Source organism: Cupressus sempervirens, chromosome 1 (assembly GCF_028749045.1).
Source record: "Cupressus sempervirens isolate cs-2001-9-10 chromosome 1, ASM2874904v1, whole genome shotgun sequence".
Lineage (NCBI taxonomy): Eukaryota > Viridiplantae > Streptophyta > Pinopsida > Cupressales > Cupressaceae > Cupressus > Cupressus sempervirens.
The window spans coordinates 30825028-30848027 of NC_143118.1; the positions used below are offsets into that span (position 1 = coordinate 30825028).

The 23000-nt window shown below is 36.8% G+C and overlaps 1 protein-coding gene across 2 annotated transcripts in view; it reads left to right on the forward strand.

Moving 5' to 3' along the window:
• LOC149576020 (oligoribonuclease-like) overlaps positions 1 to 23000 on the forward strand; it is a 70328-nt gene that overhangs the window by 13134 nt on the left and 34194 nt on the right. The window contains exons 3-6 of one of the 2 annotated variants that reach the window (XM_089816137.1): positions 14361 to 14437; positions 15562 to 15643; positions 15832 to 15887; positions 16431 to 16517. In XM_089816137.1, coding sequence (XP_089672263.1) covers positions 14361 to 14437; positions 15562 to 15643; positions 15832 to 15887; positions 16431 to 16517 — 302 coding nt within the window. Of the gene's footprint in view, positions 1 to 14360; positions 14459 to 15561; positions 15644 to 15831; positions 15888 to 16430; positions 16518 to 23000 lie in introns of both variants that reach the window. The other variant, XM_089816136.1, reaches the window with a different exon arrangement.

Here is a 23000-nt window from a genome sequence, read left to right on the forward strand (position 1 = left end):
ATATAGCATGTAAAGATGCATCTCTGGACCCATGAAAGTCATTATGCTACAAATCCTCTCGACAAGCTATAAATCATTGCACAATGAACAAGGAGCAATGAAGTATCCATAGTTCTACATTAGAAGTGAATGTTTTCACATGATGCATATCATTATGAATCATGTATAAGTATGAGGCAAAATGTTTTAAAGTAGAAGATTGACAAGATCCATGAAAAGGATAAGGTAGATACATTAAAAAACTTATTTATGGAACATGAAGAATTAACAATACAAAAGATAATCATTCTGATCTGAATTCTTTGATCTAATAGATCTGTTAAAGCATGAAAATCCTAGAGTGGATTGACCTCTCAAAGTACTCTAAATTATTAACCTGATCGGCACCTTCCTTGGGAGCATTTATTAATGCTTTATTGCATAGTCATAGTTAGTGTAATTACTAACTAATTTCGAACCCTTAGAGACACCGATCTTGGCAAATACTTTTTAGAGTATATAGGGCCGACCTGGAAAGGGTCATGTCCTTTCTAAGGACATGTCCCTTGGGTGCTATATATACAAGAGGTTAGAATGTGGATAGAGGACACACGCTCAACACAAATAAGTCTGCTCCTCTAGCATTGCTGCCTTATGTGATTTATAGCAGGGATAAAACATTTTTCAGAATAATACATCATACTCCAAGAACACTAAATATTCTGTCCTGAATATATAAGGACCATCTTCAGCAAGGTTAAAGGGTATTATATCAGTATTGTTTGATTAGAATTTGCAGAAATCTTACGTGTTGTCAGAGCTTTGGTAGTCAAACCTAGGCTCTGCAAATTGACAATCAGATTTAAAATATCTAGCAACATCCTTCTACCTTCAATGGCCAGCGCAATCAGACTCGAAGACAGGTTTGATGGAAAAGAACATTTCGTTGCTTGGAAATTCAGACAATGATGTAAACAGTTTGTTGATAAGGAATCCAAGCAACCTGATACTGATCCTCATAAAATTATGTGGATTAAAGGAAACAAGAAAGCCACGAAAATCATATTAGATGGAGTTAAAAATGAAATAGTACCTATGTTAATGAAACATCAGACAACATTTAATATGATGAGTGCATTATTAAATGCACATGAGGTTAACAATGCAACTAGAACTCTTGCACTAAAAAGGCAATTGAATCATATAAAGATAAGGAAGGGAGAACCTATGAATTCATACTTCCTAAGGGTGGCTAGTCTAAGAGATGAACTTGCAAGTATAGGGACCATAATTTAAGACAAAGAGCTATCACTTATGGCTATAGATGGGTTATCGGATTCATGGAAAACATTCTCACAAGGAGTAAGTGCTAGAGACAAACTTCTAGACTTCAATAGACTTAAAGGAGATTGTCTTTAAGAAGAATCTAGGCAACTCAAGAAAGGAGGGAAATTGAAAACTAAAGATGAAGAACTCCATGTCCTCAACACAAATTCCTATAAAGGTAAGAAGAAGCATTTCAAGAAGAAGAAGGGTAATCAAAGAAATGACAAACCTAAGAGAGATTTATCCAAATTAAAATGCTTCAAATGTGAAAAATTTGGACACTATAAATCTAATTGCCCTGAGAATACAAAACAAGTAGCAAACTGTACAAACATTACTAGGAAAAGGGAAAACTATGATCCTAAGAAACGTGTATTGTATTCAGCGCTATCAAATGAAATATCAAGCAAAGCATGGGTAATTGATAATGGATCATCTTGACACATTACAGGATACAAAGAAGTACTAGACTCAATATCAGAAGAAGTTAATGATGAAGTTACCATAGGTGATAATTCCACTCATTCTGTCAAAGGAATTGGGAACTGCACCTTGAAATTGAAGTCAGGTATTTCTCTTCATCTCAAAAGAGTACTCTATGTACCAGGAATCAAGAGGAATCTAATTTTTGTTACAACACTTGAAGATGATGGACATAAGGTTGCACTCATGGACAGTAAAGTAATGACCTAGTCTAAGAACTCTTCATTTAAGAAATCAAAGTTGATTGGTCAAAGAAAGGGATACTTGTGTGAATTAAATATAGAACCTATTCAAGCCTTAATTCATTAAGCTGCTGATATAAACGTAATGTGGCATAGAAGGTTAGGACATCTAAATTTCAAAGCCTTATCGACTATGGAAAAGATGGTTACTGGTTTACCTAAGTTGAATAAAGATCACTTGAGCAGGCAAAGGATGCGCTCTAGGTAAGAATGCCAAAAGTCCATTTCAAGATAGCACTAGAAAAATTAACAATGTTTTAGAATTAGTCCACTCAAATTTATGTGGACCTATGTCTGTTCCTTCTCTTGGAGGATTCTGGTACTATATACTTTTTATAGATGATTTCTCTAAGAAAACATGGATTTATTTCTTAAAATATAAAGAATCAAGAAAAATCCTTAAGAGATTTAAAGAATTCAAATCCTTAACTGAAAACCTATTAGGACACAAAATTAAAACTCTTAGGTCTGATAATGGAGGGGAATATACTTCAGATTTGTTTAAAGATTTTTCTAAAGAAGCAAAAATTAAGAGGGAGTATACTGTTCCTTATAATCCACAACAAAACGGGGTAGCAGAAAGGAAGAATAGAACAATTATAGAAGCAACAAGAGCTATGATATTTGATCAAAATTTAGAAAATTATCTTAGGGCAGAAGCCTCATGTACTGCTGTCTATATTCAAAACAGAAGTCTTCATTCCCACCTTAGAGATAAAACTCCTGAAGAAGTCTTTTCTAAGGTTAAACCAAATATATGTCATCTTAGGATATTTGGGAGGAACAGTTTCGCCTGTTCACCCTAAAGCATATAAAGCATATAAATCTTCTAAGGTTAAACCAAATATAAGTCATCTTAGGATATTTGTGAGGAACAGTTCCGTCTGTTCACCCCTTCCCTCATTTATGAGGCCATCAGATCCATAAAGTGTACTAGAGCTATTGATCATGAAGGTTTTTAGGCTGAACTTTTTAAGTTCGGTGCTTTAGTTCTGCGACCCTATCTCTCTATTCTCTTTAACAGAGTGATCCACACTGGTTTTCCAATTTCCTGGTCCAGGCATTTGATTTATCCTATTCACAAGACCAACTTGGTCTTTGATCCGGGAAATTACAGAACCATCATGATTTGGCACACGTTTGCCAAACTTTATGGGATAACCCTTAATATTATGTTATCCGGTGAGCTTGACAGGATTGGTTGCAGGGCTAGAAGACAGGTTGGTTTCAGAGTAGACTATCAGACTATGGATCACATCTTTACTCTAAAATAGGAATTTAGAGGCCTAAAGTGGTATTTTCTTAGGATTTTGAGTTTCCTCAAGGTTAAGATTTTGAATTTCATCTTAAATTTCTGCAGTGTTCTCCCTTTGAAACTCAGGTTCATGATTTTCTTTAGAACTAGGTATATGTGGAGGATCTTCAAAACTTAGGGCTCTTTTGAATGCTAAATCTTCTTCAAATATTACATTTCTACTAAGTGCAATGTTTTTTTGACCAGGTATGAAAACTTTATATGCTTTAGATGTGTAAGGGTGAATTGTTCCTCACCACTAGACACAACCTCTTTTGCAGGCAAGGCCAAACTGTTCCTCACTGAGCTTCATGTCATGGAGCAGTCTACTTGGAGAATTGTGTAGCAGGCCAGGGGGTCAGAATCTAGGAACTATCATCAGGGCAGCAGAGGGCTTGGCCGCCTTTATGCAGATTGATTGCCACATAGATTGGGGACTATTAGAACAGGGTGGCTATTCAAAGGAGAACATGGCTACTACATGGACGGGCAACTGTATCATTTCCTGGGAACAGGAACAATCGGCCCTCATAGAGGCGCTGATAGCAATGGAGGTTGCCTTTCGGGGAACCTTTTTGAAACTTCAAAAGGAGAGAAACCTAGCTAAAGTTTGGGGCTAGAAAGAAAGAGTCTTCACGAGTAGTGAGCAACGGAGATAGTTGCTATGCAGGAAGTCTGGAACAAAGAAAAAGTGGAATTAGAGAGCAAGGTCGCCGCGACAGAAGCTAAAAAGATGGATGCACTACGGGTATTGTAGGGCGTTCAGACAAAGCAAAAGACAACTGAGCGAGACCTGCAACGGCTAAGCGGAACTCTGAGCACAAGAATGTCCTCCCATCCTTCCTCTTGAAGCAAAAGTTTTTTTTTGTTGGTTTCATGTTCTATAGTTGTTTTCTAGATGACTTCTTTTTTTGGGGGGATAGATATAGTTAGAATAAGGTAACTGTTATGTTTAGTACTTGTTAAAGCTAGTTGGGTTGGGTAGTGAGGTGGTGAGGAAATGCGTCGGTTGGTTTCCAACTAACTGACCCTTCTATAAATGTTTGGAACATTGGTAATGTACTCATGTTGGTTTTTGGTATTAATAAAGAAATCATTTCGTTGTCTGCTGGTATTATGGTATATTCTAGGCTTTACTTCATATGTATTAATTGGATTATTCTGTGTGATTAGCATACCTCTGTATTTGTGATATACCCACTCTACAGAAAGATTTAGGACTCCTTCATTACTTCTTAGGACTGAAAGTATGGCAAAACTTTGACAACATCACACTTAATCAAGGAAAGTATACATTAGACATCTTGAAGAGATTTGGAATGTGGAACTGTAGACCTATGTCTTCTCCAATGGAGAGTAATGCTAAGAAAGTAACCTGAATAACCTACAGGTCTATGGGTACAGAATCGTACCTCACTCTTCTTGTTTAATATTCTCTAAAGAATGGCATTCTATATTACTTATAGTCTCTATAGAGGTGCCGGCGACCAGGTTGAGATTTGTTAATTTGACATGTAACTAATTATTAGTTAAGTCTTATTACTATTTCAAGTCGCCGACTTAGAGACTCTTAATTAATGGATGTATGTCAAGGGTTATGTCTCTTAAGAACATACCCTTCAATGAGGATATTTAGATGGGTAATGTATGCAGTTTTTAGGACACACAAAACATATACAGTCTGGACTAAAAGCATATATCACCTCACGGGTTTCTTGCATTGATTTCACGCTTCGGTTTGAGATTATCTCAAAAGAATGGTCATCTCATTATTCAGCATATTCAGACCTGTACATCAGTGTTTGGATCAGGGTTGAGTTTCACCTAATTTTGATCTTAATCTTAGAATTTTTGTTGTTAGAATCTGCAGAAAAATTACATGGTATCAGAGCCTTGTTATTAGATCTAGGGCTCTGCAGATTTTTTATTATCAGTCCTTATTATGTCCAGTAAGTTATCTTTCATATTCAATGGCATATACAATCAGACCTGAGGATAGATTCGATGGAAAGGAACATTTTGAATTATGGAAATTCAAAATCTTGATGATTCTCGAAGAAAATAATGTTAGACAGTTTGTTGATGGAGCATCCAAACAGCCACCTATTGAACCTCACAAATCCATATGGTCCAATGGAAACAGGAAAGCCATTCAAATCATCTTGGATGGAGTTAAGAATGACATTGTACCTATGCTTACAAAACACCTAACTGCCTACGATATGATGAATGCATTACGAAATGCATTTGAAGTAAATAATGCAACGAGGGTCCTTGCACTAAAGAGACAACTAAATCACATCCAAGTAAAGAAAGGAGAATCAATCAACTCTTATTTTCTAAGAGTTGCCGGTATTAGAGATGAATTGGCAAGCATAGGAACCATCATAAATGACACCGAACTAACGCTCATGGCCTTAGATGGACTGCCAGAATCATGGAAAACATTTGCACAAGGAATAAGTGCTAGGGATCAGCTTCCGTATTTTAACAGACTTAAGAATGATTGTCTTCAAGAAGAATCAAGAAAACTAAAGAAAGGAGGAAAATCTAAAGTGGAAAATGAAGAACTTCATGTTCTTAATGCCAACTCTTATAAAGGCAAGAAAAAGCATTTCAAGAAAAATAAAGGAAATTAGAAGAATGGAAAGTCCAAGAAAGACCTATCAAAAATAAAATGTTTTAAATTTGAAAAATTTGGACACTTTAGATCTAATTGCCCAGAAAACTCCAAACAACAAGCGAATTGCACAAATATTGTTAGAGAAGAAGAAACTTATGATCCGGAGAATCGTGTTTTGTATTCCTCCTTATCAAATGAAATCTCAAATAAGGCATGGGTAATAGATAGTGGATCCTCTAGGCATATAACAGGATACAAAGAAACTCTAGATTTCTTGTCCGAGAAATTCAACAGTGAAGTTACTATTGGTGATAACTGAACACATTTAGGTAAAGGGATTGGTAGCTGCACTTTGAAGCTGAAAACAGGAAATATTCTCCTTCTGAAAGATGTACTATATGTAACAGGGATAAAAAGGAACCTAATATCAATTACAATATTAGAAGATGATGGACACAATGTTGCATTCATGGATGGCAAAGTACTAACTTAGGCTAGGAATTCTTCCATCAAGAAAGCTAAAGTAATTGGTCAAAGAAAGGGATATTTGTATGAACTAAATATAGAACCCATTCAAGCCCTTGTTCACAAAGCAAAAGATTCAAACGAAATATGGCACAGAAGATTAGGGCACCTAAACTTTAAAACCCTATCTAGTATGGAAAAGATGGTTACCGGGTTACCAAAATTAAAACAAGATCACCCTAGTATTTGCAAAGGGTGTGCCCTAGGTAAAAGTACTAGAAGACCTTTTCATGATGGTACTAGAAAAACAAATAATGTACTAGAATTAATTAATTCAGATTTATGTGGACCCATGTCCATTCCCTCCCTTGGAGGATTTTGGTATTATGTCTTGTTCATAGATGACTTCTCTAGGAAAACATGGATTTATTTTTTAAAATCCAAAGAATCAGAAGAAATCTTACAAAGATTTAAGGAATTCAAAACATTAACTGAAAAATTTTCAGGTCATAAAATTAAAACCCTTAGAACAGATAATGGAGGAGAATACACCTCAGATTTGTTTAAAATGTTTTGTAAAGAATCAGGGATCAAGAGGGAGTATACTGTTCCTTATAACCCTGAAGAAAATGGGGTAGCTGAAGGAAAAAATAGAACAATTATAGAAGTTGCTAGGGCTATGATTTTTGACCAAAATCTAGAATACTATCTTTGGGCAGAAGCCTCTTGTACTGTTGTATACATCCAAAACAGAAGCCCTCACTCCTATCTTAAAGATAAGTCCCCTGAAGAAGTATTTACTAAAATAAAACCTGATATAAGTCATCTCAGAATCTTTGGATGTCCTGTATATATTCATGTGCCAAAAGAAAAGAGAACCAAATTGGAACCATCTGGGAGGAAGTGTATCTTTGTAGGGTATAGCGAAACTTCTAAAGCATATAGAATTTTCATACCTGGATAGAAAACTATTGAACTGAGCAGGGATGTAGTCTTTGAGGAAGATCTTGCATTTAAAAAGGTAATAAATTCTCATGAACTCTCTCCTTTATCAAATTCTGAAAGCCTAAGTGAGTCTGAATCCTAGAGGGAGAACTTAGAAGAGGTTGAAGATGAAGTAAACCTTGAAGAAAGTTCAAAGCAAAGGCCACTTTGGGCCATAAAAACAATTGAAGCAGCTCAAGATTTTGCTGCACCTTCAGGATCTATCAGAGAAAGTAAGAGACCTAAAAGATTCTCTGGTTATACAGCAAATATGATTGACTTTTCAAAAACAGAGCCAACCAATCCTTCTGATGCTATTCAACATCTAGCCTGGAAAGAAGCTATGACAAAAGAATATCAATCAATTATGAAAAATGATGTTTGGGAAATAGTTCCTAGGCCAAAAGGAAAATCCATTGTATCTTCAAAATGGATATTTAAAATAAAACATGCTGCTGATGGAAGTATTGAGAAATATAAAGTCAGATTTGTAGCCAGAGGTTTTTCTCAGAAAGAAGGAATTGATTATGAAGAAACTTTTGCTCCTGTTGCCAGATATACCATCGTTAGAGCTGTCTTAGCAATTGCTGCATGTAAGGGATGGAAGGTACATAAGATGGATGTAAAGACAACATTTCTCAATGGAAAGATTTTAGAAGAAGTTTATATAGAGCAACCAGAAGGATTTGAAACTCATGATCCAAATGCCTTTATTTGCAGACTCAAGAAAGCTCTTTATGGGCTTAAACAGGCTCCCAGGGCCTGGTATGAAAGGATTGATAAATATCTCACTGGCTTCGGATTCTCTAAGAATGAAGCTGATCCGAACTTGTATTATAAAAGAGATAAAGATGGTATGGTAATCTTGATATTGTATGTTGATGATTTATTAATCACAGGTGATGATCATCTTATAGATCAATGTAAGAAAAACCTTATTAGAGAATTCAAGATGAAAGACTTGTGTGTTCTTCATTACTTCCTAGGATTAGAAGTGCGACAGAATGGTGATAGTATCATACTGAATCAAAGGAAGTACACTTTAGATATCTTGAAGAAATTCAAAATGTGGAACTGCAAGTCCATGTCTTCTTCGATGGAAACCAATTGCATAAACTTAAAGAAGCAGCTGCAAAATCACCTCCAATAGATTCCACTCTCTGCAGGTAGATAATTGGGTCTCTAATGTACCTAGTAAATACAAGACCTGATATTTGCTATGCGGTTCATGCCTTAAGTTAGTTTATCTGTGAACCTAAGGAGATTCACCTAGTTGCTGTTAAACACATTATGAGATACCGTCAAGGTACTCTTAACTATGGACTCAAATATGAGAGAGTTGCTTTAGATTTGCATGGATTCACCGATTCAGATTGGGGTGGAAGTATTAAAGATAGGAAAAGCACTTCAAGATGTTGTTTTAGTTTAGGATCAGCGATGATTTCATGGATATGCAGAAAACAGTCTTCAGTAGCTTAGAGCTTCACAAAAGTTGAATACATTGCAGCAACAATGGCCTCTCGAGAAGCAGCATGGTTGAGGAAGTTGCTTGTGGGATTAGTTGGGCAAGCCATGAATCCTACGATCATTCATTGTGATAATCAGAGTTCTATCAAGCTCTCAGTGAATCTAGTTTTCCATGATAGATCCAAGCATATTGAAATTTCTTACCATTATGTAAGAGATATGGTAGATAGGAATTCTATTAAATTGGAATACATTTGTACTGCAGATCAGACAGCGGATATACTCACCAAACCTCTATCTAGATTAAAGATAGAACATTTCAGAAAGAGACTTGGTATGGTTGAGTTGTAATTCATTTTGTATTATTTGATTACTAATAAAATGATGAATTTTATTTTGTCAGGCTATTGACTATTATGGGCTCCACCATGTGTAATCATTATTTAGAGGTGACGAGCTCTGGAATAATGAATACTTATGTAAAAGACATTATGAGAGGTGACGGTCTCTTAGATAATGTCCTAACAGTAGATTTTACTGTAAGATTCAGGTGAATTTTAGATCGTCTTGTGGCATTGACATGTTCATGGGTCACAAATTGAATAAAGAAAGAATTCTAGAATTTCTTTGGGTTTATCCTGTATTCTGGTAGATCTTAAATTCAAGATCTAGTTGTGATTTAGAAATACCAGTTTCTATGAGTCACAACATGTGTCTTATCACTAGTAGCAGTGATTTGTCATATCACAGGTTTAGTAATATGACTCAGTATCATGTGTTTTATGATACTACGTATTAAGAAGAGATTGACAGATATAGAGTATTAATTCTTGTCTAATATCTGTATTGATGTTGCTCAATATAATATCTCTCTGTAGGATTATCAAGTTAAGAGGGAGTGTTAAGAAAGTAACCTGAATAACCTATAGGTCTATGGGTACAGAATCGTACCTCACTCTTCTTGTTTAATATTTTCTAAAGAATGACATTCTATATTACTTATAGTCTCTATAGAGGTGCTGGCGATCAAGTTGAGATTTGTTAATTTGACATGTAACTAATTATTAGTTAAGTCTTATTACTATTTCAAGTCGCCGACTTAGAGACTCTTAATTAATGGATGTATGTCAAGGGTTATGTCTCTTAAGAACATACCCTTCAATGAGGATATTTAGACGGGTAATGTATGCAGTTTTTAGGACACACATGACATATATAGTCTGGACTAAAAGCATACATCACCTCATGGGTTTCTTGCACTGATTTCACACTTCGGTTTGAGATTATCTCAGAAGTACAGTCATCTCATTATTCAGCATATTTAGACCTATACATCAGTATTTGGATTAGGGTTGAGTTTCACCTAATTTTGATCGTAATCTCAGAATTTTTGTTATTAGAATCTGCGGGAAAATTACAAGTAATCTACACAAACTTAAGGAGGCAGCATCAAAATCACCCTCCATAGATTCTACTCTTTACAGATAGATGATTGGGTCTCTTATGTACTTGGTAAATACAAGACCTGATATTTGCTATGCTATTAATGCCTTAAGTCAGTTTATGTGTGAGCCAAAGGAGATTCACCTGGTTGTAGTCAAACACATTATGAGATACTTACAAGACACTTTTAACCTTGAGCTCAAGTATGAGAAAGTTGACTTGGACTTACATGGATTCACAGACTTAGATTGGGCTAGAAGTGTTACTGATAGGAAAAGCACTTCAGGATGTTGTTTCAGTTTAGGCTCAATGATGATATTATGGATATGTAGAAAGCAGGCATTAGTAGCACAGAGTTCCACATAAGCTGAATACATTGCAGCTGTAATAGCTTCTCGGGAAGTAGTTTAGCTTAGAAAGTTACTTGTGGGATTATTTGGTCAACCCATGAATCTCACTAGTATTCACTGTGATAATCAGAGTTCCATCGAGCTTTTTGTGAATCCAATTTTTCGTGACAGATCCATGCATATTGAAATTCCTTACCATTATGTAAGAGATATTGTAGATAGGAAAACTGTCAAGTTAGAATACATTTGCACTGTAGAATAGACAACAGATGTTCTTACCAAACCTCTCTCTCTCGAGTGAAGATAGATCACTGTTGTCACAAAAGCTTGCACCCTTGTCCAAAGTTTTTACCTAAGGACAATTTTGTGAAATATGGAAACAACTTTCAAGTTGTGGGACTTGAACAATGAGGTTGAGTCTTCGGAGAAGGTTGACTTTCTTTGCTATCAGGATGCACCTAAACTACACTTGAAGAGGAAAAGGGAGAAGGAATACATGAAAGCAACTACCTAATCTATTCTAAGGAGGTGATGCACCAAAATAGGGTGTTCAATCCTACCTCTGCCCATATATGCACAGTTAACTAGTTATAACCTCAAAAAATACAAATTCAGACCTTGTTTAATCTAACAACCACATGTAGATCAAACAACAAAAGAATGCTATAGGAAGAAACTTCACTCAATTTCATTCAAATGCCAAAATTAGAAACAATCATGCAAATTGCAGAATATAGACAAGAACATTAACCAAAGGCAAAGAAGTCTTGCACAGTGTGTTAATGGCTGAAAGAGATACAATAGAGAATTACAATGGCTTAGAGGCAAAGGGAATTTACAATGTGCATGTAAAGTATGCCAAGGAAAAAACAGAGAAGAATCTACTAGACTTACAAGGGCTACCAAATGTGCTTTTATAGCTTAAGCATAACTAGATATTTCTGATTGAGAACCACTTCACAACCACTACATCTAACCATTATTGCAAATTTGAAAAATATCTAATCATGGTACAAAACTGAATGCTGGAAATTCACTTGTACACCAAACAAAGCTCTAAGAGGCTAGGAACAACGACTATTAACTTTTGACTGAGTAGATGGATCAACTGGCGGTGATGGAGTTTTCTTTTGCATTTATCGGACCTGGGGAACGATGAAAGTGGTTATAGGAGATCGAAAAGATCAGATCTATCATCAAAGAGCTGCTTCCTCTGTCATCAACTTGCCAAATCAGCTGTGTCATCGGTCAACTAGAGTCAAACCATCAAGCCTTGCTATGTGGACCAATCATCCTTTACCATTTTGCCACTCTACGAAGTCTTTCTGCCTTTGACCACTCGTGATTGCAACTTTACCACTAACTTTCTTTAGTAACAGGTATCGCTTACGAGACCGCAATCGACTGTCACTGCTTCGCAGCCTGTCCTTGACATCTTTCATTAATCGCCGCAACCTTGCAAAGATTGAGATCCTGACCGCATTCGCACTGTTGCCATTGTGACCGAATTTTTACTTCCGAACCTTGTGACCAAGTGGAACAAAGGAGTCACTCGATTACAACTCTAACCTTAACTTCCTCTTAACCTACTGCAATAGCGCGCTGGTCATAGATTTTAAAAAAATCTAACGGTGCAAAATACATCTTTGAAACATTGAAGATTTTTCCCTTTCCACATTGTTGCGACTTAAACCACGGTATGTCACTATAACTTTGTGACCAAGTGAACATAGTGCAATCGCGCCTTCGAGGCCTGAACCTTGGTTGAGCCAACTAACTCTGCAACAATGCGAACACAATGCAATCTCACCTTCGCCATTCAAACTTCGATTAGCTCTTACCTCGCCGTGACTATGCGAATCAAAGGGTGATTCGCACGATCGCAACTTAAAACATTTTGAGGCATAACATGAAGACAAAGGATATAGCCAATGTTAAATTATTTCATGACAACCCTAGGTGACCGTTGAGCAACCCATTATTTGAATTTGGTTTTCTGGCAGGAGGGCATTTTTGGTTAACAATCACTTTAGAAAAAGACTTGGTATGGTTGAATTATAATACATTTGTATTCTTTAATTATTAATGAAATAATTTTGTGTTAAAATTATTATTGTTAGGCTATTGACTGTTATGGGCTTCACCATTTGTATTCATTATCTAAGAGGTGACGTTCTCTGAGATAATGAACACTTGTATGAAAAACATTATAAGAGGTGACGATCTTTGAGATAATGTACTAAACAATAGAGAACTACTGACATATCTAGATGAGTTTAAGATCATGTTGTGATATAGACATTTTATGTCTATGAGTTACAACTTGGATAAAGGATGAATTTAATCATTCTCTGAATTTTATCTTGTGTATTGACAGAACTTAACGCAGGATCATATTGTGATGTAGGCTTGTTAGTGTCTAGATTCACAACTTGGATAAAGGATGAATTTAATCACTTTCCGGATTTTATCTTGTATATTGCATTCCATGGAAAACTATTATCACAGTATAAGTGATAAGTCATATCATAGGTATAGTAATATGACAAGGTATCATGTGTACAATGATATCACATGCTTAGAAGATTCAGATAGATATAGAGTATCAATCTATGCTTAGTCATCATAATTGATGAAGTTAGATATGTTATCTCTTATTATGATTATCAAGTTAAGAGGGAGTGTTAAATATACTAGTAACTTTGATAATCATTCTGATCTGACTTCTTTGATCTAACAGATCTGGTAAAGCATGAAAATCCTTAAGTGGATTGGCCTCTTAAAGTACTCTAAATTATTAACCTGATCGGCACCTTCCTTGGGAGCATTTATTAATGCTTTATTGCATAGTTATAGTTAGTGTAATTACTAACTAATTGCAAGCCCTTAGAGATGCCGATCTTGGCAAATACTTTTTAGATTGTATAGGGCCGACTTGGAAAGGGTCATGTCCTTTCTAAGGAATTGTCCCTTGGGTGCTATATATATAAGAGGTTAGAATGTGGATAGAGGACACACACTCAACACAAATAAGTCTGCTCCTCTAGCATTGCTGTCTTATGCAATTTATAGCAGGGATAAAACATTTTTCAGAATAATACATCATACTCCAAGAACACTAAATATTCTGTCCTGAATATATAAGGACCATCTTCAGCAAGGTTAAAGGTATTATATCAGTATTGTTTCATCAGAATTTGCAGAAATCTTACATTTGCTTTACAAAGTCCTCTAAAATAATGCATTAATGTAAATTGCTAATCTTATTGAAGACATGAATTAAACAAGAATAGATGCTTCCTTAACAACCTAAATGTCTATCTATATAATTGGAAATGTCTATCTATATAATTGGAATGTTTTGTGTTCTTTAATAATTCAATTGCTGCCGTATTTTGATCTATTTTTGCTTCCAAATTCCATAGATCTGTTTCTTATGATATTTTATAAACCTAACTATATATATTTTTCTTACAAAGTTCTATTACATATCTATATGAATCTGCTTTATATGAACGCTGGATTCTTGCTCAAATTATCTGGGAGTTTTATTTGGAAACTTCACCGCTTCTGTTTCCGAATGCAATTAAATATTTTCTTATGTATTTATTACCATATTCATATCATTTCTTTGATGTTTTATGTATGTTATTTTGGAGTCTTGGACTAACAGAAGTTTATCACGGGCTATCATTCTTTTCCAGGTTTAAGTATTGAAGAGGACAGGATATTAGAGATTGCCTGTATCATTACTGATGGACGGTTGGTGAAAAGAATAGAGGTAGCACTATCTACAATTCAGGCAAATGCACTTCTAAATTATTCTTGAAGCTCTCATAGAAAGCTCACTTTCATGTGTATTGTCTTATTCCTAGTTTGGCATTGACAACTTATTTTCCCACCTATAATGTATCTTGAGATTCTTGACATTACTGTTTTCATCTTCTATAAACCCTTGGATTTGTTTATTTTTTGCTTTCTTTTGAAACTCTTCGAAGTGTTTTTAGAAGAAAGATGCCTTGCGCATTTTCTATTCAATGCACCAAGTGAGACATATCTGCAAGGTTCTTTGATGGCTGTTGGTTGCTGGCAAATGTTACAAGTCAGACAAATAAACTTCCAAATTATATTTGAAGGTCCATTCCAAAGCTTGCCATCATGTATATCTGCTAGTTCTTAGTTTGAAATTCACAATTTATTTTTTCCACATTTAATGTATCTTTGACATTACCATTTCATCCTCTCAAAACCATTGGATTTCACTTTTCTTTGCCTGTGAAATTTTGAGAACCAATGTCATAAGATACATGGCCTTCAGATTGTCCTATCTAGTGCATCAAGTGAGATGTCATTGATGTATCTGTGAGGTTGACTGATGGCTGTTGGTTGTTGAGGAATGTAAGGATAACTATGTTCTTTCCATGACTCAGTTTTTTTAACTATGCGCTAACCTATTTTGACATTGTGCATGTTGGTATATGATGTATAGTTCAGTCTATAATTACTGTTAGAACATTCTTTTTGTTGTTTGGCAGGGCCACCAGACTATTGTGTGAAATACCTGAAATACTTATCTTTGAAATTATGACTGTTATGCATGATTACCCAAGATATATTTTGCATGGCAATACCTGACAATATACACAAATAAGTGTAAATTTGTAATGATATTTGGTAAATTGACATTACTAATGACACATATGGTATGGCGAATTCATCTTTGCATTCGAACTATTCATTGAATTGTTCCTGCTCTGTTTATACTTTTCAATCTGACATTAACTCATGTTATAATAAACTTGTTCAGTTAGTTAGGTTGCATGATACTGAATGGCACTTTGATTTGCCATTCTGCATACTGTAAATTTGTATCAAGTTGTTTACCAGTGTTTTTGTTTCTCACAGGGGCCAGACCTGATAATTAATCAGTCGGATCAATGTTTGGCGAGAATGGGGGAATGGTGCCAGAATCAGCATTCTGCCAGTGGTATGTATTTCTTTTGTCTTCAACGATTGAATAATGGAAGCTAAAACAAGTGGAAATCAAGTTTAGGACTTCCTTCTGTTGGAGTCTATTGGACCATTTGCATCATGCTAATTGTGTTTGTAATTTCATCCTCAACCAGGTTAACTGAACTGTATTAAACTTTTTTATTGATCACTATCTTCTTTCAGGGCTGGTAGAAGCAGTTCGGAAAAGTAGAGTCACCGAGCAAGAAGCAGAGCAGCAGGTTAGCTTCTGTCTTCAACAGATCTGTTTATCCATTTTTTTGTATAAAACTTTATACATTATTTGAAGATTAGTAAGCTAATTACTAGCCAATGCTGCTATCTTGCAGAAACCAAGGTTATAAGGAGCTCTGTTGATTATACATTCTCTCTCCTCTTGAAGTTAAAATTTATATTCCTAGAAGCTTTGTGAATAGAAAATTTAATAATCCATCTTCATTTGGGATATGTACATATAAGTCAATTTTTTTCTCTTTCATCAGTGATTTGCTTTTGCAATTACATGAAAGTTAGAAATAATTTTTTTGTCTGGTTATCTTCTTTAATAAATTGATAAAACTAGTTTGTCAGTAATGGGATTTAAGGCAGCTAGTTTGGCCTAGGTCTTTAAAATTTCATTGTATATATTGCTTATTATTATCTTAGAATAGATTACGGTCGCCTTTCTGGATTATAATTTTGATTATATTGCTAATATACAAGATAGCTAGATAATGAAGAGATTCATCTTGGTCATCTAATGAAGAGATTCATCTTGGTTGCAGGTTCTGGAATTCGTTAAGAAGCATATTGGTCCTACACCACCACTTCTAGCTGGGAATTCTGTTTATGTGGATTTCATGTTTCTGAAGGTAAGATATAGATTATGAGCTGTTTCAAAATTCTCTTATTCAGTAATTGAACTCAGGATTCCAAGCAAGTACACTTGAAGCTTGGTTTTCTATGATATGTGTTTACCGTACTGGGTAAAGAAATCAATGCGTATAGACAATAGATGAGAACAGCAATGCGTACAGACAATAGATGAGAACAGCAGAACTCCTTTTATTATATTTGCACATGCCAAAGATATTACATTATGCTTGATCTGATGATTATAATGATCCCGAAGGGGGGTATAAATACTATCCGAGGAACCTTCCCGAAGGTATCCATCGGCCAAATACAACATGTTGGCTACAATAGGAGAACCTTCCTGATACACATCCTGATACACACCCTGTCGGCCAATACCGACGACATACATCCTGATACAGACGGAGTACATCCTGATACACCAACGGGATACCTCCTGATACACTAATGGAATGCATCCTGATACATTATTTACTGTTGACATCATCCCCCCCAAAAAGAAAATTCGTCTCTTGATGACAACACAACAAAAACCCAACAACTAACTATATTATTCATAGAACAACAAAAGCATGGACTTATACATCATGAACTAGAAGGCTGAGTCTCTGACTGCGAAGACCGGCTGCGTCAAAGCTAATAAACCTGATTTGTCCGGACCTGCAAATCAGCTTGAATTTGAGAGTTCTCCTCCACCATTTCCTTCAGCATTAATGTAACCTCCTGGTACTCAGCTTCCTTCTGATCATGAGCCTGCTACGCTAAGTCCTTCTCCTGAAGTGCTGTTACCAACCGCTGCTCGGCTGCTGCTAATTGCTGCTCCACTGTGGCTAATTGCTATTCTGCCTATTGCTTCCCTTGTGCACTCTCCTCGAGCTGTGCTAATAGGGCTGTCCGCTCTGCGCCCCATGCAATCTGCTCGGTGGTAAGTTGGTCGGCCATCTCCTCCCGAGCCTTCTCCGCCATCTCCCGAGCTTTCTGCCCAGCCGCTGCCCTTCTTCTCTCTGTCAGCACCAACTCTTCTATGGACTTGCTCTGCTTTGCGATAATAGCCAGGCGAGAACGAATATCCATGTCCTATTCTGCTACTGGTAGGGGGTTCGACACGTGCGCTCCTCCATCCACTTTTTCTGCTACTGGACTCTGATCCTCCTCCTTTGGTGATGCCGATATCTCGACTACCTCACTGTTTGACCAATTGGCCTCCACGTGCATGTGCTCTCTCATGGGAGACTGGATAGAGGGACTTTTGGTAACAGGGGCAAGTAGTCGCCACCTTAAGTACTCACTTGCCCGACTCGCTAGGCTTGTTGGTACTACTGCTGGTGCCTAGGGTTCCGCTTCCGGAATACTAGAATGATCACCCTAATCCTCATCCAACAAAGTGTCCACTATGGTGACTACTGCTTCTGACCCAATCACCTCTAGATGAACCTGCTCCTGCGCACCTTCGTGACTGACTCCTCCCTCTGCTACTGGCTCTACTATAGGAAGTGGCTGAGGCAAACTCTTTGCTACAGGTATGGGAGTCGGTTCTTGGATTGCCGGCTGAGGCTGCAATCTCGCTGGCTGTGTACCCATAGTTGTGGCCGTTGGTGATGCTGTCCTCTGGCTCACTCTAGGTTGGATAGGTGTTGAATGTGAGATTGATCCTGCCGCCGTTGCTGCCCGTGATCTAGAATGTAGTGATCGGGGTCATCACCATTGGATGCTGAAACTCTCCAAATCTTGGGATGTGGACATCTACCATGGTGTGTATGTGTGGTGTTGGACCTGCCTGAACTGAAGTAGTAGTTATTGGTGCAGCCGTCAACTGACGTGGAAAGTGAAGTGGAACTGTTGAAACTACTCCACCTTCCACATCATCTTCCTCCTCATCCTGCTCCACCTCCATACCCTCAGAGTCGTCCTCTTCACAAGATGTGTCCTGTAGGCCACAATCTGTGTTGCCCGAGTCCTCCATCTCCTGCCGTGCCCTCTTCTGGCACACACCCTTTTGTCCTGTAGGTGAATCCAAATGCTTCTATTGCATTACCGGAGGCTCGCCAGGTACTACCAGACTTGGCTTAATTTCCAATTGCTCATGGGGTATCGTCCTGGCCGTAGCTTCCAGAAAGAGTCCAATGGCGTAGTGCGGCATATAGAATGTTTTGTGCTGCAGGGTCATGAACTCATCCATGCGCCCTTTGGGCTTACCGTACGGCGTATAAAGTCACAACGGGCACACACCGTTTCAATTAATGTTCGGACAGGTTGGTTTTCTTAAAAAAAAAAAAAAAGTCGACAAATAAGAATGCTCAAAATGTGTTAACGGATGATGCCAAAGCGAAGGGGAAGCATTAGCAGTTGCTAGAAAGAGTGTGGGATTAGAAGAAAATCACACAGACAGTGTGTTTCATGTAGTTTTGTGTGGGTTTTGAAGTGCTAACTTGGTCTTGGCGGTGACCCCTTGACCTCACCCTGTATGCCCCAGGACCCCGCTGGGCGCGTTGCCCCCTAGACCCCCAGTCATTGCAGATATCAGTCATCGGAAGTCTGACCAGTTGATGAAGACTTGGAGTTGCTGTAGGCATGGAGTGTCTGTGTACCAAAGGCACTTGGAGTAGGTGTTGGCCATGAAGTTGTCTTGGTGGATGCATGGAGAGCTCGGGAGGAGTTGATCATCTAGTTAAAGGCAGTACAGTAACACCTGGCTCGATGTAACCAGAGTTGGAAGCAGAGAAAGCGGCATAGGTGGCTATCATGGTCAGCTTGATTAAGGAGACAGTATTGTGTTAGCAAAGGCTACAGAGGCAATGTGGGTTGGAGACCAGTTTGGTGCAGGTACTGGATGAATGTGAAAGTGGTCTATATTGTTAGTCAGTTAATGTATTCTGTTTGTTAATTTGTCTCGGATATTTTGTAATTGTCATTTGGAGACGACTTTTCTTTTTGGGGGGGATGATGTCGACAGTAAATAGTGTATCAAGATGCATCCCGTTAGTGTATCAGGAGGTATCCCGTTGGTGTATCAGGATGTACTCCATCTGTATCAGGATGTATGTCGTCGATATCGGCCGACAAGGTGTGTATCGGGAAGATTCTACTGTTGTAGCCGACATGTTGTATTTGGCCGACGGATACCTTCGGGAAGGTTCCTCGGATAGTATTTATACCCCCCTTCGGGATCATTGTAATCATCAGATCAAGCATAATGTAATATCTTTGTCATGTGTGAATATAATAAAAGGAGTTCTGCTATCCTTATCTACTATTCGTATCTATTGTCTGTATGCATTGATTTATTTTACCCGTACGGTAAACAACATGGATTGGGTTATTTATGGAAGCTTTTATATGTTTTAATCTAGTTTTTTAGGGAGGCTATGCAGTTTTCCTTAGCAGACAAAGAATCTGTCCATAGTTATGGATATTAATTAATGTGATTTTAAATAAGTAAATGTTTCATGTAAAGAATATGTAGAACCTGGTCTTCTGGAATAAGCTTTACTCCTCAGCTCTGTTGTTAGTGAAATTAATTCTCTTAATATGTTTACAGTTTTCAACCATAGCAGTCATTTGTACCTTATACTGATTTTAGAACCTGAATATCTAATCCTCTTGTTTGAATTTTTGGCATCTTTTGCAAAATTAATAAAGTCTGATTGGATGCTTTTGCTACTTCAGGTGTCCATTGATGTTCCATCCATGGAAATCAATTATTTTTGTCTCGATTATGCTTTTTCAGCTTGCTTTTTATTATGACATCATTTTCATGTTTACACACTTTTTTGTTTTTTTTCTACAAGGCTGTGTGTGACAAGTGAAAGTTTCTTATCACTGTGCTTCATTGATACATTTTTCTTTTCTATCTCCAGGCTTTCACTGTATATAGCATAAATGCATGTCCTGGTGCATAATCATCCTGATAAACACAATGACACCAATCTCTCCAATATGAGGTGCCAATCTCTCCATTAGGAGGCACCCATCTCTAACTCAAGAAGGTCTTCGGTTCTTGAATATAAATTTTTGATAAATGATGATCAATAAATTTGCCCTTATAAAAGGTCTTATTGTAGATTTAATTCTCTTCACAAAATTGATAGTCATTTCCATGTACCTTACTTTTAGATCTAAGTATATTTCTCTATCAAATATACCTTTATAAAAGATCTTGTAGATGTAATACTCTTCACAAAATTGATACAGTTATTTCCATGTACCTTCCTTTTAGATCTAATATACTTTCTTTCAAATCTACCTTTATAAAAGATCTTGTAAATATAATGCTCTTCACAAAATTGATACATTCATTTCTATACGCCTTACTTTTTTGATCTGCTTATACTTATCTTCAAACATGCTTATACTATGGATCTGCTATAAATTCTTCTATCTAAATGAAGAGGATAAGTATATCTTCATCTGCAGATCTGGATATGTTTTGCTTGATATTTCTTTTTATCCATATTTCTACTACATATTTCACAACCATCTTTATTCATTATTAATTTCTGCCTTTTGTCTTATTCAATTTAAATAGTATAATTAATATACGATTGCCTTCATTGATACTAATTTCTGCACTGTAATAAATATATGAACTGCTGCACCTTTAATCCTCTGTTTCCTCTAACTTGGGTAACTAAAGCTTTGTAAATATATGCCTTCACTTAATTAGTGTTCTAAAATATATTCACTCCTCTCACATTTACGCAATTTAATACTTGTTTAAAAACATTAAATACTTAACCTGTGTGCCAAACACATCAGTGTTGACCAACATAAACTGTTGATTAATTGCAGTTTATTTGCCATAAAGAGGAAGTTTGCTAGCATAGTAATTGATAAAAAGAAACACTAGAGAGTTCAGATGTTATGTAAGCGTGATGAAGTTGGCCAACATACTTTAATAAATTCACTTCAACTTAATCTCGTATATAAAACATCTTCATAAACAAGATATGATATGATAGATTTTAATGACGTCCACGAGACTAAAGTAGCCTATGGGACCCACACAATCGCCCTCCCAAGACAGGAGTGAAACTAGTCAGTTGCAAAGTTTTGGTTAACTTGTCTCTCCTCTAAAGTTTGATAATCAAATCCACTGTTCTCTTCACTTGATCTTCCTCGAATAGATAGTTGAAGTCCTTGTTCTGCAATATCTCTGTATAACTAGATCTGATGTCATTGTATGCCAGGAACTCCTTGACAAAGTGCTGCTCTGTCTCAGCTGTTCCCATATTACAGAATAAACACGTTTTGTTTGCCCACTCATCCTTTGGAACTTGCCATCTACTAGTTTCACATCGCAGCCGATATGAACTAGTTCTAAGTTGTGCTATCAACATTTTTGCTTTCCAATTAATAGGTGCTCTTATATAGGCCTTTTCATCATGACTAGAAGTGGGATTAAATTCTTTAATGTAATAAGATTTTTTCTGCCCTATGTGTCTTGTCCACAGAATATTGCGGAATTTTTCACTGACATACTTCTTTATTTCTTTAATGTTATCCGGGCAAGTTTGGATGTTGATATCCCATTTCCGCATCCATTTGTCGTTTTGCTTCATCCATGTGCTTTTCTGCCTAACAAGTTTTTCCTCTATGATTAGCTTGGGCCAGCGATGTGTATGCAGACCTTGGGTTTTCTTTAAATAGCTTAGCATCCGGACCAATGCGACGGCTTCTAATGGAAAGGAACCCACCTCTGCCAAAAGGATCTCATACAAAATTGTGGTCTTGACTTTAAGATTGCATGTGATAAAGTGTTTTTGAATTCTTCCTACTTGCCGCCATTTCTGTTCAAACATACTACTGCCCCACACTTCACATCTATATAGAATAACCGGAGTGACCAGCAAACCAAAAAGAGTTTTCATGGTTGTCCAATCCCATAATTTTGTGTTCTTGCACTTGTTTTTTAAAGAGTATAACGCCTTCTAGCCCCCTTGGATCCTTTTTGATCTGCAAGTATCCCAATTGAGTTTGTTATGAAAATCGATGCCCAAGTGTTTGTACTCCTCCACAATCTCAAGGGGGTTACTTTCAAACAGAAACTTGTCTTGTATTCCCCTATTCTTCTTCAACGAGAAGATCATAATTTTGGTTTTGCTAGTGTTAACTTGCATTCCCACTTCATGACAAAAACTTTCTAGTGCTTTCAAGTGTTCTTTCAAACCTTTAGCCATTCTAGCAAGAACTATGAGATCATTAGCATATAAGAGCAATCTTATCACAAAGTGGGCCAGCTGCACCCCCTCACCATTGGTCTTGTTTATCCATTCTTCTAACTTGTCAATATAGAGCTTGAATAATGTTGGAGATAGCAGACACCCTTGCTTAACCCCGATGTTGCTGTCAAAATCCTCTGATAGCCCTTCTATCGTTCTGATTTTAGCTTTGACGTGCTCGTATAATCTGTAAATAGCTGACCTAAGTTCTTTAGGAACTTCCAACTCTTCCATTCTATCCCATAATTTATTATGTGGCAT